Source organism: Drosophila subobscura, chromosome U (genome assembly GCF_008121235.1).
Source record: "Drosophila subobscura isolate 14011-0131.10 chromosome U, UCBerk_Dsub_1.0, whole genome shotgun sequence".
NCBI lineage: Eukaryota > Metazoa > Arthropoda > Insecta > Diptera > Drosophilidae > Drosophila > Drosophila subobscura.
The window spans coordinates 14,664,795-14,681,029 of NC_048534.1; the positions used below are offsets into that span (position 1 = coordinate 14,664,795).

The 16,235-nt window shown below is 38.7% G+C and overlaps 4 protein-coding genes across 4 annotated transcripts; 1 reads left to right on the forward strand and 3 right to left on the reverse strand.

Annotated features, from left to right (window-relative positions):
• Positions 1 to 741: 741 nt before the first annotated feature.
• Positions 742 to 1,894, reverse strand: LOC117902167 (60S ribosomal protein L9). Its single transcript, XM_034813306.1, has 3 exons — positions 1,813 to 1,894; positions 1,205 to 1,455; positions 742 to 1,143 (listed from the first exon to the last, which is right to left on the reverse strand). The coding sequence occupies exons 2-3, from the start codon at positions 1,443 to 1,445 to the stop codon at positions 812 to 814; spliced, it is 573 nt and encodes a 190-aa protein (XP_034669197.1). The 5' UTR covers positions 1,446 to 1,455; positions 1,813 to 1,894; the 3' UTR covers positions 742 to 811.
• Positions 1,895 to 2,755: 861 nt separating this feature from the next.
• On the forward strand, positions 2,756 to 7,797 carry LOC117902161 (nuclear pore complex protein Nup154). The gene is made up of 12 exons (XM_034813300.1): positions 2,756 to 3,022; positions 3,076 to 3,238; positions 3,302 to 3,795; positions 3,858 to 4,030; positions 4,090 to 5,045; positions 5,110 to 5,346; positions 5,406 to 5,567; positions 5,627 to 6,173; positions 6,237 to 6,771; positions 6,842 to 7,308; positions 7,376 to 7,498; positions 7,565 to 7,797. The coding sequence occupies exons 1-12, from the start codon at positions 2,924 to 2,926 to the stop codon at positions 7,695 to 7,697; spliced, it is 4,089 nt and encodes a 1,362-aa protein (XP_034669191.1). The 5' UTR covers positions 2,756 to 2,923; the 3' UTR covers positions 7,698 to 7,797.
• Positions 7,798 to 7,805: 8 nt separating this feature from the next.
• LOC117902166 (probable protein arginine N-methyltransferase 6) lies at positions 7,806 to 9,035 on the reverse strand. The gene is made up of 2 exons (XM_034813305.1): positions 8,897 to 9,035; positions 7,806 to 8,828 (listed from the first exon to the last, which is right to left on the reverse strand). Exons 1-2 carry the CDS (start codon positions 8,933 to 8,935, stop codon positions 7,839 to 7,841), a joined length of 1,029 nt encoding a protein of 342 aa, XP_034669196.1. The 5' UTR covers positions 8,936 to 9,035; the 3' UTR covers positions 7,806 to 7,838.
• A 984-nt stretch (positions 9,036 to 10,019) lies between these two features.
• Positions 10,020 to 14,977, reverse strand: LOC117902163 (protein aubergine). Its single transcript, XM_034813301.1, has 9 exons — positions 14,818 to 14,977; positions 13,701 to 13,809; positions 12,663 to 13,135; positions 12,402 to 12,594; positions 12,175 to 12,302; positions 11,648 to 11,802; positions 11,184 to 11,573; positions 11,006 to 11,116; positions 10,020 to 10,948 (listed from the first exon to the last, which is right to left on the reverse strand). Exons 1-9 carry the CDS (start codon positions 14,911 to 14,913, stop codon positions 10,048 to 10,050), a joined length of 2,556 nt encoding a protein of 851 aa, XP_034669192.1. The 5' UTR covers positions 14,914 to 14,977; the 3' UTR covers positions 10,020 to 10,047.
• Positions 14,978 to 16,235: the final 1,258 nt, after the last annotated feature.

Here is a 16,235-nt window from a genome sequence, read left to right on the forward strand (position 1 = left end):
AATTTCATCCAGTAAAAGACTAGTACCACTAAAGACCAGTGCGATTGACCAACAATATATACGTAGATATGTCAGTTCATACAAGCGAGACGTCACAGTTGACTTATCGATAAGCGTACCCCACGCAGCTGGTGCAAATGTATGAGGACTTGTTGAAAACAAGATCTTTCTTATCTATTTCTTTTATTTTATCTAATTTAGTAAAAGGAATTCATTTGAAAACAATTTTATTATGTACAATTTTATGTACATATGTATGTGGGTTCTTTTAGCGTTCTTTGAGAACGCTCTTTTATTCATGCTAACTATTCTTGATATGAGCCATAGAATAATTTCCATGGAACAGTTCCAGAACGAAGCAGAAGCAGGAGTAAACAAACATAAAACGAATTGCTGTAAGGGAATCCACTGGACAATTAGGAATTTAGACATTCCCCCTACAATAATGATACAATCTAACCCTTATTCGTATCTCTGATAGATATGCTCATTCTCTACGGAATGGGCTGTATCCACTCGGCTGTTGATGCTGATCAAGAATATACATGTTATACGGTCGGAACCGTTTCTAAGATACGCCATGTACTTCTTGAGTACCGGTTATAGCAATGACGAACAAATGTAACTATTAACGAAATTTTAAATCTGTAACTTGTGCAAATTGCTATCTCAGTGCACCAAAAATGTAAAACTACTGTTGAATTATATGCAAATATTATGATTAAGTATAAGACTTCACACTTGTCATACGCATTGAGTTTCGGCCAGTTTTTTATTACAATTTCAGGTAGAAACACAATATGTCTATAGTCTAAGATTCCACCTTAACAACGGTCGTCTTTTCAGAGACATAAAGACCGTCAAGGAATTTACGGATATCCTTATTCTTGACGGTGGTCGATTGTTGAATGAGCGCTGCTGATCCAGAAACAGACTCAATATCGTTACCCTCAACGATAAGCTCATCCTTTTGGGCTGTGGAGTTGACGACAGTCACACCAGGTGCCATTTCTACACGGCGAATGTACTTTTCACCCAAAAAGTTCCTGATTTCGATAACCGAGTTGTTTTCGGAAGTGACACAGTTAATGGGGAAATGGGCATACACGGCACGCATCTTGTATTGGAAGCCAAACGTCACTCCTATAATAACAGAAAAGTAGGCATTAACATCGAGCAAAAAGGTGTCTTGTTGTGTCCTTACCTTTAATCATATTCTCAATATGACTGCAGACGGTACGTACGGCGGCAAGCTCCTTCTTTGTGCCAAACCACTTCTCCACTTTCAACGTACGTTTGTCGGACATGTACATGTCCAGAGCCAAATGCTTGAAGCTACGTTTCAGAACGCCGCGGGTACCAGTAATGGTCACCACACGAGCCTTCACCGAGGCCTTGATGTCCTTGGGGATTTTGACACATTGGTTCGAGTTAATCGTCCGCATGTTGATGGCACTAAAACCAAAATAAAATATCCATTAGTATAGAAAACACGGCTCAGAAAGAGATATGTAGGTATGAATATTTTTTTGATTGCCACATTGAAATTATAAATACGATTTATATTCAGCTGACAGACAGGGTATGCTTTGTGTTTTTGAGCCTTTATATGCACAAATTTATGTTTGCATTGCACCATCATTCTTTCACACAGTCAAACATAAACATATGTACATTAAAGCACCAATATACACAAATATACCATACGCCTGATGTTTCAACTTTCATGTAACATATTCAATAGACAATAAACAAATGCAGTTATTTTGATGTTCGAACATTTCTTTTCATATAAAAATCCACCAAACTTACGCTCCGTAAACCGACCGGAAAAAGGCTGAAAAGAGGAAGGGACAGGGTGACCGCGGAATTATCGATTTAATATACCTCACAACCATACAAAATATACCGAAATATACCCTTGCATTTTCAAAATATACTGTAAAAATACCGTATAATTTAAATAATTCTCCTCGATTTTGATGTTCTTGTTAATATTACTAGCTACTTAGGATACTCAGCGCTAAAAGAAACAATCAGATTTGAATATGCTGTGCTTTGGGTTTTGTTTTATTTGTGTTGATTTTATGGTATAACATATTGTGACGAATGACTAAACTTTGATATGCATTTACCACATATAAACATACATGAAAATTGCTTATCTCATATAAAAAAGGTGTTTGAGCTGCAAATATGTATACATACTGCATGACATATACCTAGGCAGATTTAAGTGTGATACTTGTGCATCAAATTTTAAATCAGCTTTCCAAATCTCGCTGTCTTATAAAAATGGCAAGAATGGAAAAAGTTTTTCAAGTGTACATGTGAAGAGCATCCGATGTTCCAGAAAATTTGTGAAATTTATTCTTCTTTGGCATGTTTCCGCTGTGCATATCAAATAGCTAAGCTTCTTCACATAGTGCAATATAACGGGTATGTGAATTCGCAAGACCAAACTTAAACTAAAAACGTTTCAAAAACGCATACCCTTCTAATCTGTATACAAAATAATTATAATAATAATAACGTTCAAATTTCTTCAATGCGTGAAGCTCAGGTTTTAATCTTTTTTGGTGAAAAAACCTTTCCTTGGGGAATCGGTTCTACAAAATCGGCCATAGACGCATAGAAGCAGCACAGATTTCTGGTATTTAGCACGCATATACCCTTTTTTTTCGATTGGCCCTGAGGAATGACACTAACGATTATATTCATGCCGATGTATTTATTGGAATGCAGCCGAACTACCATCCCTAAGAAAAGGCGGGAGCTGTTTCTAGTGGCGTTGGTATTACAGCCGGCTTGCTTCTCACATTAGTTTTGTTTTAATAGTCATTCCAAATTTATTTGTGTTGCTGCGCACATAGCAGTATAGTTTAGTTAGTGCTCTATACATACACACACACATTTTCACAAAATGACTGCTACGCCCGCGCAGTTCGAGATTTTAGCAACTGCTGTAAATATGCTGGAATGGCACGATAATCTGGACAGACAGAAGCCTGGTTTATTAGAAGTGAGTTCCGTGGGTTTACGTCGCTTTCACAATCTTGTAAAGCTTTCTTTTAGTTAACAGGTGTCAGCCAGCATGGCAGAGCCACGATGAGTGGACTAAATGATTACGATTACCAAAGTCTTGCATACTTGAAATTGGATAATGCACATAACCTTAAACAATTGCGAACTGTCACAAAATCTGCGATACCAAATGAAATTCTGGAGCACTTTAAGCGTAAGTATAGTGTGGCATTATTCATATTGATAACTGGTATAATATTGAAACTGTAACTTGCAGATGTAAAATGTCATTGCAACATGGGCTTGTTCCCTGAAATTGGCCGCGCCTGGTTAACCATTGATTCCGAGATTTACATATGGACATATAATCAAACGCGCGATGTTGCATACTATGATGGCTTAAGCCATTTGATTGTGAGCGTTGGACTGGTAAAGCCCAAACCAGACGTCTTTGTGAAAGATGTTATGTATCTTTTAGTTTTGACGACACCCATAGAAATAATTGTGTTGGGTGTAACATTTGGGGAGAATTCGCACAATGAAATGCAACTAATGAACAGGCCAATATTTGTGATTGGAACTGACAATGTGTCAATCAGCGTCATAAAAGGAACGGACGATGGACGCATTTTTTTAGGCGGTCGTGATGGTTGCTTATATGAGGTGTTCTATCAGGCTGAATCTAGCTGGTTTGGAAAACGATGCAAGAAAATAAACCATTCCCAAAATCTGGTATCCTACATGGTTCCCAATTTCCTCAAAGTATTTTCGGTACGAAGTCAAGCTGAAACAAATGTTAATGCTCCATTGATTAACTGCTTATTATTTTGTAGGAAGTGGATCCCATTCAGCGAATAGCCATCGACAATAGTCGCAGACTGCTGTATGTTCTAACGGAGCACGGATCTATTGAGGCTTGGGATATCGGAACGAACTATTCAAATGTGCGAAGGCTGTCCAGGATCACCCAAAATGAAATTACCAACAGAGCAGTTGGCTTGATTACGTATGTTCTTTGATTTCTGTTGATTTGTGTACCAATATTTGATCCGTTTACCTTTTTAGGACTGTTGACCCATCTATTTTCAAATCTGTTAAAGCTATTTGTCCCCTTATCGAAGATGAATCAAGCAAGCTACACCTTGTCGCTGTTACACAGTGCGGCGTACGTCTGTATTTCTCCACCACATCGCTGAATATGTCGCAACAGACCCCGAACGCAACAACACCCAGCCCGCAAGCCGAATATTGCGGTCAGACACCACTATCTGGGCAAACGGAAGCGTCAAAGGGTCTATACTTACTACATGTTCGACTGCCCCCGGGTTACACACCAAACGCAACCACCAACAAGCCCAAGGAGGTACATGCAGCACACTGCTCGGACGAAACAATGTTGATGATTACTACGCAACAACAAGATCAGGATCTATTGTGGTCGGTTACCTCTGTTCCGTCAGCAAATCATACGTATCTCGTGGAATCAACAGCTCTGGAAAGCTTAGATGGCATTGTGTGGGGCTTAGCTGAGGTACATGATCCCTGTAAGCCTCTCCTCAATTCCCCTTTATACAAGGCACGCAACCCCCGCCGAATCGCTTTGCTAACAAACCAAGGTACTCACATTATAGAGTTGCTAAAGTCGGCAGACATCCTGCTGCAGATCTTACAAGCGTGCAATGGACCGCATCATGAGGAAGTTAAAATGTTTTTCCAATCACAAGATAAACGCGAGGCCTGCGCTACGTGTTTGTTGCTAGCTACTTCTGAAAAATATCGCGGTAGCGATGTAGCGCTGTTGGCCACCCAGGCTTTTATGTTATACGGCGGAGAACCTTGCTTTCAAAATCAAAAGTTTTTGAATGCCAGTAAGCGTCACCTACCCAATCAAACATTGCCTGCGAATTCAGTGACAATGACAGAGCGTCATCCCATGTTCATGTCTACACCAATGCCAAATAAACCAGCTCTCTCTTCACCGCAATACTCTGGATTTCAATACGGTCAGCCTACTAGTTCACGTACGTAAGCTCTCATAACAGGCAAAAGGTGGCCTCTAATAAATACAAAATTGACTATTTTCAGCTGGAATGTTGCAGTCACCCCAGGCACTTGGTCCAGAAAATGCGGCGTTAGTTTTTTCATCAAAACATGACGGACTTTATCTATTTGTTTCTCGGATGTTGCGTTCTATTTGGCAATTAAATTGTGTCGATGCTAATTTTTGTACCAAATTGGGTCCAAGCGATTGTGCTTCCCTATTGTCCGATTTACGTTCGTTGCGTAGTTTTCTCGAAGTGAATTCTGTGCATGATATTTCCTGTAAGTAGCTAAATACTCATATGTACATATATTCAATTTTACATTCTTCAAATTTGTAGCCTCTACCCGAGTGCCATTTGACAGTCAATTGGACAGAACGAATGGATACAGCACAATAATGATGTCCAACAGCCATTTGCCCATGTCCGACCAACGAAATATGACGGAGCAGGCTCAGGTGGAGGAGAAGCGGTCTCTTTCAGCATTGAACCTGTTTGTCAGTAAGTGTAGATTTAATCGCAAACAACTTGAGTCCTCTACTAATCACTTTTTACTCTAGAGCATGCCTGTGAAGTGGTATCCCTGTGGAGCATTTTGAATTCGCATTCATTTCAACACCTTTGTCTCCAGCTTAGTCCCGAGAATCAGAAGAAGTTAAGGGGCTCCACGTTTCGAGACTTGATGCTTACACGATCCGAGGTGTGCGCATTTTTAATAATTTCGCTTATCAATCTGTACCTCAAGGATAAAACTGGTGTGTCGGAAGTATCAAAGAATTTACGTGAGCTATGCCCGAATCTCTATAGGCATGAGGATGCTGTCACATACAAGGCCACTGAACTGCTGATGAGTGCTAAAAACTGCACGTCACCTGCAGAGAAGGAGCAAAAGCTCAGAACGACGTTGCAAATGTGCAAGGAAGCGGCGCCCACATTGCCGCTGCATAGCATTTGTCAACTTTTCATAACCGTTGACTTTTTTGAAGGTGTAGTCGAATTAGCAGCCATCTGTGCATCAAAGAGCGATCCCGAAGAAGTTGGAATTCACTTCTATAACAACGACGAGCCATCTGAAGACCGTGAAGGATATTCCTGCTATGTCACTCGGTAAGTAAATTGAGAGAGCTTATGAGATCTGGATGAGCAACTAAAAGCAACTGATTATTGCAGGATGAACTATTACAAAGAGGTGCAATTTATGCTAGATCACGTCTACCAGGCGGCCAGCAATAATAATTCTGTTCAGGATCAAACTTCACCATATTATCTCTGCAATACCTCCGGATCTAAAGCAGACACAATGGATGGCAAATCAAAGCCATCGATTTCAAAAATTGCTTCACAGACTCTCAAAATAAAAGACCCTCTAATCCATGTGACTCTCTACGAATGGCTTCTCGCTCATGACATGCTTGCTGAACTCTTGGAAGTGGTCGAGCCAACATTGGGAGAGTTTTTGCGGCGAAGTGTGACACGTAGTCCGGATAATGTGATTTTGATTGATTTGCTTTGGAAGTACTATGAAAAGAATGGATACCATTCCCAGGCATCACAAATTTTAGATAATTTGGCAATGACACGCAGTGAAAATATAACTCTGGAACAACGAATTGAGTATCTGGTGCGGGCTGTCATGTGCATGCGTAATGGAAATGTTGGCTCCTCTGTAACCAATGGAATATTCCTAAAGGAACTAGAAGACAAGGTAAAGTTAGGTTTATGTGAAATTTGAAATCTCTTTTCTTAATTTACATTTTTGAATTATCAAATTTCAGCTGGAAATAGCTCGAGTTCAAAAAGCGGTGCTTGTTGATATGACGGCGTTGGCCCAGAAAAGGCCAGACGCCACAGCGGCTGTTAAAGAATTGAACTACGCGCTCTATGATATCACACAATTATACCAGCATTTTGCTGAGCCCTTTAATCTGTGGGAGTGCCAATTGTCAATACTTAATTGCTCCCATCACAATGATCCCCTGCTTATAGAGTCGGTGTGGGGTAACATAATCAGCAGCTTGGTAGAAGAGCCAGGATCGACTCAGGACCGCACCAACCGGCTGTTCAGCAAAATCGAGTTATTAGTGCGTGAATACAGTGAATCGGGTGCTTGCTTCCCATTCGCTTTCTTGATAAGGGAATTGGAAATTAGAGCTTGTCAGCTGCGTATGCCCGAGGGAACGGTCCCAGAAAAACTTGTAACCATGAACCTCGACCTTGAGCTACTTCTAGAATACTATTCAAGGTATAATGTTATATATTTTATGCGTCAAGTTTTCGTGTTTTATTGATCATTAATATTTTCTTTGTAGGATGATTTCAATGAATGAACGTGTCTGGGCAAATGAAGGCAACGAGTGGCACTTAATCCAATCCGCCATTCGTGTGGTATCTCTTTTGGCGGACAACGCGCATGCCATTTGGTACCGATCAAAGTATGTTTAATTAGTACTTACAGTTAATGTGAAAACAATTTAAATGCAATTTTATATACTCCACAGGAGACGCATTATTGGAAAGGCTCAGGACATAGTGGCTGCCTGCTTGAATATATGTTATCAAAAGCCAGACACAAATCGATTGCAGCAGTGTCTTAAAGAGCTACAATGCAGATTGCAACGTCTGTTGGGTTAATAATAGATTATGAATTTCTACCTAAACTGTTAAGAGGAAAATAACGAAAAGTGCATAGATGTTAAGTTTGACTGAGATATATATTGTATTTGTATTAAAAGTTCTTAATAAATTTTGTTTACTCTTTATTAGGTCACGAAATCACGATGCATTCATTGTTTTCAAGTGTGCTTCAGTTAGTATACATTTAGTCATATGGCAGGAGCACGGCACAGGGTGTTCCTCAATATTCGGATCGAGAAGCTCGACTTCCAAATTGTACTTCCGCATATCGCTTGAGTTACGCAACATAGAAATTTCAAATGCTATTGGTGCTTTTTCTTCCAGAGTTTCGCAAGAGTCTTCTGGCAGAACGACTACACACTGCTTCCAATGCGTTTCCGGGGCGAGTGGGGATGTGCTGAGGGTCACGGCATCATCGCCTGGAAATAGCACTTCAAACCATATGCAAAATCCTTGATGGTTTCCACTTCTTTGTGCAGCAACGACATCCTTAAAACGAATTTCCTCTAGTTCAGCCATATCGACATCTAGCAAGTTCATCCAATGAAGCACGACACCCTCGTGAAGTAAATTTTTGGGATCCAATTGTGTAATCTCTGGCCTACTCGATTTCTGTGCTCTCAGCTTTGTGGCAAAACTGTCCATTTTGATACCATCAATATTCTGCCAGTAATCAAACAAAGATGGAACAGAGCAAGGTGCCACAAATATAGTACACTCTGTGGGAAACATTAGTCCGCCTTCCTTCAAAAATTTGTCCCTTGCTTGAAGAACTGATCCGAGCATACCTTCGTGGAGTAAATAAAAGCCCATCCACTCCGAAACAATAATATCCACTTTCTCAGATGAAACAGGAAGGACAAAATCTTCAACTCTAGAGTGAATAACTTTCACAATGCTTGTTAAGCCATTATCTTGTATTAGATCCAATGCAATTTTTGTTGCTACGTTGGAAGCTTCTACGGCATAGACCAACCGGGCTCCTGCTTTTGCACAGAAAGCTGAAAGTATCCCAGTGCCGGCACCAACATCTAATACAACTTTATCTTTAAATTTGTCTTTGTTGGCCAGAATGGCATTGCAGTATGCTTGCTGTCGGGGCCGATCTTTCAACATAAGCTCGTGGACCTAAAAAACGATATGTTATCATTCATTGGCCCTTTTATTTATATAAAAAAACGAGTTGCTTAACTTGCCTCTAAATTTTCATATTCATCAAAGTAAGGATTAGACATATCTGCAGAATTTTGACCAATTCAAATGAAATGTGCTTTTTTTTTAGAATTAATAATAGCCCTAGAAATGGTAGAACGATGAATCGTAGAATCCAGTTGAAGAAACTATCGAAAAACTAAAAATCAATCGATATGGGTCGAAGGGCGCACACTGGGAAAAACAGCCAATCTAGCGGAATAATAAGAGTCAATGCGGACTCATCGTCGTGCGACCATCCAATGTCGCGTCAGCGATTAAATACCAAAAAAAAAAAAAAAGGAATAATAATAACACAGCATGAGCTACCTATCGATAGTTGAGTTTACTCAATAACTCCGAATTGGCGTTTACACTTAAGTTTTGGCTGCGGTTTGTTTACAACAAAAAAAATAGTTTGGATCCTGGTAGAGGGATACATTTTCTTGCGCCAGAAAGTTTCATTTATTTCGCTCTGTGCCCAGTATGACCAAATTGGGCAAAGTACACGCTCTATCGGTACACTTTTTTGTTGTTTACTAAACTGGTCTTTCTTTTCGCATACAGTGCTTTTGATATTCAAGTTTCAAGTTTCGCTCCTCCTCCCACAAATCATCCTACCCAAAATTAAAAAAAAAAGTTGTATATGTATATACATATATAATATATAACTCGGCGAAATGGGTTCATAACGAAAAAAGGTTCCATTTTGTTCAGTAGTGCACACAAGCACAGTCTAGTTGTTCAAAAACAACACATTTGTTTTATTACTTTTAACTGTTTTGATTTTCCGACAGGTCGAAGTATAATAGAACATAAAGTATTTGGATTATAGACGTGTTTTAAATATGGTATATATATGTATATATATTATAAATTTTTTTTTTTTTTATATTTAATCGCTACAGCGAAATTGGTTGGTCGCAGAGATGAGTCCGCATTGACCAGGTACTTCAGCTTTGTGTTGAATATTATAAAAAGTTACTGAAAGTTTTGAACTCAAAAAAAGAGTTGTTTGCCGAACGAACACTAGAATTAGAATGTATTATAAATATACATAAGAGTCTAACATTGAAATTACAAATTTGTCTTTACATACGCACAGCATACTAAGATTAATTTGTTCAAAAATAAGGTATTTAGCATTCCCAAGCTTTTAAAGAAAATAAAGTTGATTTTCTAGTCCAGATGATGGCGACCGATTAATACTTTCAGCTACAAGAAATGCCAATTTGTGAGCGTATTGACACACAGAAGGCACACGACAAGTACCAGAAAAATTATAATACATGTGGGTCATTTTATAGGCCAACATTTGCAGTTTATCGGCACTTAGTCCCATGTTATCGTGTATAACATTGTAGTTAGTAGGTGACACCGTTCCCTGACGCACAGACTGCGACACTAAAAAGAAATCATATCGCTCAGGAAGCGTTATGACGTCATCGACTACTGTACCCGGCACGGGATTTCGCTTATTGGCAAAGTACCGAGTATTGATCCGCTTAGCGACAACAATAAATGCCATTCGGCATCCATCTGCTCTGCCTGCCGATTTATAAATTTCATCTAGTTGACTTTTCAAAAACTTCACCTCAGTGTTCACAACTTGATGAAGTTGACCATCACCAACGCCATCGCGGAAGAACAGAATTCGCTCTGGTAAAGTACCGTGATGTTCCCGGTAGGCTTTTAGGGCACATGTCATATTCATTGACATCTGTTCCGATAACTCCTGGCCTTTCATGTGTTCGGTTACTGAAGAATAGTAGCGGGTTGATGACTTCATATCCATCGTAGCCACTAGAGCACCGTATGACTTGTTCTTGTTTTTCGAAGAGTGACACACATCAAATCCAACAGTCATTAATCCGCGAACAGGTAACTCTATCATCCATGGTGCGCCCATCAGTTTGGCGTTCATCTGAATAACCACTTTTGTGGCTATGGACATAAGACCACTCGATTTCTCTTTTCTTGGGGCAATGGTTTTTAAAGTAACAACTTGTGATGGTATTGGTCGATCAACGCAAGTCCGCTTTTTAATACAGCTATACCTGTTGATTATGTAAACCGATTAGAAACCACATTTTCTAAACAAAATTTACCCATACTTCTCTTCGTTTGGAGCCTTAAGCACTAGCATTATAATTTGTGGATCTTTGGCTACTGCATTATCGATCGATTGCGAGTATGTACCATTGCGATCATCAGGAATTGTGTCGCTGAAATTAAATACGGGACAAAATGTATTCTAATTATAATAATACATCATTTTTAATTAATACATACTATCGAGGCTCGGAAATAAGCATTTTCATCCCACTGGCAGCGCGTATGCACATCTTTACGAACTCTTCAGTCTCCCGTAAATTACGCTGAGGAGTTATCACATACCACCTCTTAATGTCCACATGCGAGTACATTGAGTTTTGTCGGAATTCTGCAGTCCAATCAGCACGGGTATCGCATAGGAACCGCTTTTGATTGCCAAAAACAATTTTCTCAGGAGGTAAAACGCGTGCTGGGATCTCTACCAACGCAGTATCCAGTTGAATATTCCAAGACTTTAGCACATCCATACTCTCTTTTGACGATAGCAAGCGCTGGTTTAAAACGCGCAGACGTTCTATGCGACGGTCTGGAGTCAATCTCGTGTACTCGCTCATTGCTTTCATTAATCTAATTTGAAAAAAAAAAAAACAAAAATGTAATAAGTCTAAATTTTGATCAGCGTTACATACATATGTACTTACTGAAAATTTGCACGCATAGCATCAGTCATTCCAGTAGCTCGAGCCAATTCGGGAACAAGCATTATAAGTTGATCCGTTCCTCCACGAATATTTTTCTCCGTGGGTCGTGACACCACCAATGGCTGCTTATGGTCACGAATTGTGATATTATATCTCTAAAATTAGAAATGGTAGAAGAGTAAAGTGATTTCCATAAAATTACGTTTGCAAAACACAGCAGGTTCATCAGAGTGTTTCATTCACAAACGAAAGTAATAGCAATTTCCTGACAGGTATTTTCGCAGCGCTAGATTTAGGACTTTATGGTTAATCGATATAAAACGTTGTTGTAAAAGAAAAAGCTATATGCAGGGTTATCTCAGAAAAAAGTAAACTTTTTAATGTGGATCATTTGGTAGTCATCAGTCTAAAAGTAACCTAGGCCAAAGGCCGCATTCTATTCTATGAGATGTACTCGAGCAATAATGTATACATATGTATGTCTTTGTACCGATATTAACATTATAGCAATATGAAAGCTAAATTACCTTTTTATAATATTCCACATACGATATATCTCCCTCCTTCGTGTTAAATTTAGATAAGGGTGTCGATCCAAAGTCGACATCATCGATGCGATAGGTTTTATTGTTGTAATCAGTAAGACAAATCATACCTGTGCAAAATAATAAATTCATATATATATAAATATGCCATATACACAAAAATATAGTCAACATATAGATGCAAAAAAGATAAAGGATGCAAAACTCACCAATTACTTGGCGTTTAAAAGCGTCTTGATAGTCGTCGTTATCCCTAATCGCTTCAGATAAAATGTTGTACAAGGTATCCGTTCTCATTACCTTATGAGCGATCTCGGCACACAACAATATATCAGATTCGTGTTGACGAATCGAGGTTAGATATCCAGGCCACAATTCCATGCGGTAGTTATCAAGTTTGATCTATAGCAAAAATTAAAAACGCCCGTGGGTGTTATGACACCATCTTTGTAAAGTGCAAAGTGACGTACCTTCGCCATAGGATCAAAATAGTTACGGGATACAAGTTGTAGTTTAAGTCCCTCCATGGCTCTTCGCAAGATGAGATTAAGGACTTGGAATTGCTGATTGTCAGCTGCTTCAACTGAACCAACATGCTTTATTTTGATGGTAATATTTTCTCCAGCGTGATTTTTGGTGACTAATTCTTTAGCCTTAAATTGAACTGTACAGAATAAAACAGTTCCGTCGAAAATATATCCACCCAAACTATTTCTATGCTCGTATAAGTATCCACGACGGTAACGTGTGTTGTCAATATCTGGCTCAAAATCCACACGATACTGGAAAATCGTCCAACATGGACGTTTCAAGAGCTTAAAATAATTGGTCTGGACAGATATTTTTGTGCCGGTAGTTCCAGATTTGGTTATAAGTCCTTGAGGACGAGAGTGCACAACTTCCGTTATAAGGCGTCGTCCACGTACAGATCCGCGATGATCGCCTATTGAGAAAACAAATTTCAAATAAGAATAATCACAACGAGGAGTTGGTACTCAGTTAGTATTCTTCATTCTGGCTAAAACATTGATCCGATCTTATCCAGATTCTTCAAAGATTTAAGCACTATCTACGGTGCTGCTTATTTATTTTCTTGTATCACCCAAACTATGGATGCCAAAGATTTTCGTCCAACATTTTGAAATAAACTTGCAACACTGTGATTTCACAGCAGTCTGGATGTAACTCCGCTATTGATGCTGATCAAGAATATAAATACTTTAAAGCAGGACTCGGCACCCATACAATTAACGAGACGTTTTTGCGTTTGTGTGTGAAGACGCACGGAAAACGGAACATTTCACTATATTGGTATTGTTACGAATCACTGTAATACGCGTGTCGTGAGCGGCAGCGCAGCAGCAGTGCCTTGCCCTATACGCCTTAGATGGGCCGTGCCGAGCCCTGCTTTAAAGGTTATGCAAAGCTTCAATCTGTATGTATGTACATATATTACGCACAACAAGTTACTACCACATATCTAATATACCAAAGGACCAAACCAATACCTTCACCGCTTTGAGCTTCTGTATCCGTAGACCTAGGTATGTTTTTCAACTTTTCAGCTTCCGTTGAGGGGCCAGGTTTATCCGGACATGTTTCTTTCGAGGTTTGGCCCTGAAAAACGATACCATTTTATACAACGAAGTATATTATTTAAAACACGTTGTAAAATAAAATATTAAATCAAGCAAGACAGAGTTCAGAGAGAATATGTATGTATGTATGTATATTATGTACTTAGATTATTTTAAACAAGAGATACAAAAATTTCAGTCCACGCTGCGGCAGTTATTCGCAAACGTCATGACGGAGCGTAAGTAACTACAAACATACATATGTATGTATGTATGTACATATGTACATACATATGTATGTAGCTTTTTGATATTGTGTAGTTTCATTTTTCTAAATTTCGTACAATTTTCAAATATGATTGAAATATATGTAACTATGCCTTGTTCCATTTTTGACTATCATTTGTTCATAAGCTTTATCTAAGATTTGCGAACATGCACGCACATGTTTACAGAATGAAATTTTACAATATCACTATACACCCATACAACGGACGCGCCATTTTTGCGTGTTGGCATTGGTATTGGTACAGCGCCGCGGCAGAGTTTAATAGATAGAGCCGTAACGAAACCTACTCTACTTTTATGAACATATCAGAACTTCGGCGTATTCAATCATTATTATTAAAGCATGGCCTAAAATGCATAAAATGGACATATGTACATTTCCAATACATTTACAAACCAGTGGTCGGCACGCTCACATTTACGCGCCTTTTCTTGAGTCTGTGTCAGAAGACATCACTCAAAACGGAACATTGCCATGCATTGGTTTGGCTCGAATCACTGTAATACGCGTGGATGTGTGCGTGCCGAAAGTCGGCTTGTCGTATAAAACACAGTTATGGGTCAATTATTGAAACTAAAAAGCCTTGAAAATATGTTTCTACAAGGTATGCAGAGAAATGATTAAAATATTGTAATTTTTTCATAAATGTAAGTATCTACATACATATGCAACGAGTGACTTCCAAAAAATTAAAAAAATAACCGGCAAATGGATATGGAATGTTCATACATATGACTGCATTTAATTTAGTTTTCTTACCAATTGAAGGCCCAGGCCACGGTTTGCATCGTCATTTCGTTTTGTTCCACGACCACGTCCGCGAGAATGTCCAGAATTCGGGGGCAAATTATTCATTTTTCTGTTGAATAATTACCGTTTAAGAAACACAGCTTATTCCGGCAAGCGGCGAGCTTAAAAAAAGTTTTAAAAAAACCAGGGCTGGAACCAATAGTTTTCGGTTATCGATGTAAAAATCTGGTTTATGCAGTTATTGTATTAAATGATATATGGTCTTACTGTATGCTGTATGTGCAATATACTAATTCAACATATGGGTACTCCATGAGTCCACACGGGACAATATTGCACACCTACATTTAAAAATATGTTAAAAATTCTTTTAAGTATCACTAGTATTAGTACTAATTTGGCAAAATGTTCATTTTTATGCTAGCATTCGAATGGGAAAAATATAAATGATCAAAAGGCACAAAGAGACATCTCTTGGGCTTGTGAACATTTAAAACTACACCGATTTGTTTTAGGTGACTGTATCTTAACACCCAGCTCTCAGATGCGTTAAATTTCGGTTGACCGAATCAGGGATTGTGTTCCTTTGGAAACAACAAGAAATCATTCTTGTTCGACAAAAAAGTGAGCAGCCTGTTTTTCGCAGATGAGTCTCCGACCGAAAGAAAAAAGTCCCAGGAAAACAAATGATTGTATACCCTCACTTGAACGGTAAAATATATTATTTCTATCTTCTGTCGACAAAAAACACAAACACACATACAAATGGAAAGAAAGAAACGAAACCAACTCAACAAGGCTAGAAAAGAGCAATAGATGCATTCGAATGGAAATTTTTTATATGGTGACTCTAAAAGATAGCCACTGAGAAAAACATAATATAAAATTTCCCAAAAATAAAATACCCAAAAAATTAAAATTAACCGATTTTAACTTTAAGCCCAGTACTCAGATGCGCAAAATTTTCTTGCGACAGAATCAGCGATGATAATCATGGGATTATCATATCATGGCAAACGATAAGAAATCAATCCTGTTGAAACTCAGATCAGCAGAAAATATACCAGAAAACTAGCCGATTAAATACTAAAAATACTATTAAAAATTAGAAAGATACAATAAATCTATCTTTTGTCGGCAGAATCAAGAAACAAGGAAGGAGACAAGCAAAACAAGCTCAATAGGGCTAGAAAAGGGAATTAAATGAAGACGATTCAAAACTTATAAATGCAGTTGAACGAAAACGAAAGCGTTTTCTGGCACCGGATAAAATTATGTGGGCCATTAAATGATTCAGTCCCTATAAGAGACGGATGGAAGCTCATCATATTCAAAGGGTGTCTCGTAACTGGGTACTTACCCGATGGGTGGAGAACTTGCTCTTTTTGCTGAAAACGATGGAATGACTCTTTGGAATCAAGCTCGGT

What these genes read in the sequence shown, in the direction of transcription:
- LOC117902167 (XM_034813306.1), bottom strand. Translation starts at nt 1,445, where the DNA reads ATGCGGACGATTAACTCGAACCAATGTGTCAAAATCCCCAAGGACATC. An exon ending in TATTGAGAATATGATTAAAG is followed by an intron (nt 1,144 to 1,204) that starts GTAAGGACACAA and finishes CTGTTATTATAG; the next exon opens with GAGTGACGTTTGGCTTCCAA.
- LOC117902161 (XM_034813300.1), top strand. Translation starts at nt 2,924, where the DNA reads ATGACTGCTACGCCCGCGCAGTTCGAGATTTTAGCAACTGCTGTAAAT. An exon ending in AGCATTGAACCTGTTTGTCA is followed by an intron (nt 5,568 to 5,626) that starts GTAAGTGTAGAT and finishes TTTTTACTCTAG; the next exon opens with AGCATGCCTGTGAAGTGGTA. An exon ending in TATTCCTGCTATGTCACTCG is followed by an intron (nt 6,174 to 6,236) that starts GTAAGTAAATTG and finishes TGATTATTGCAG; the next exon opens with GATGAACTATTACAAAGAGG.
- LOC117902166 (XM_034813305.1), bottom strand. Translation starts at nt 8,935, where the DNA reads ATGTCTAATCCTTACTTTGATGAATATGAAAATTTAGAG. An exon ending in ATGAATATGAAAATTTAGAG is followed by an intron (nt 8,829 to 8,896) that starts GCAAGTTAAGCA and finishes ATCGTTTTTTAG; the next exon opens with GTCCACGAGCTTATGTTGAA.
- LOC117902163 (XM_034813301.1), bottom strand. Translation starts at nt 14,913, where the DNA reads ATGAATAATTTGCCCCCGAATTCTGGACATTCTCGCGGACGTGGTCGT. An exon ending in AGAAGCTCAAAGCGGTGAAG is followed by an intron (nt 13,136 to 13,700) that starts GTATTGGTTTGG and finishes TTTTCTCAATAG; the next exon opens with GCGATCATCGCGGATCTGTA. An exon ending in TTTTAAACGCCAAGTAATTG is followed by an intron (nt 12,303 to 12,401) that starts GTGAGTTTTGCA and finishes TATTTTGCACAG; the next exon opens with GTATGATTTGTCTTACTGAT.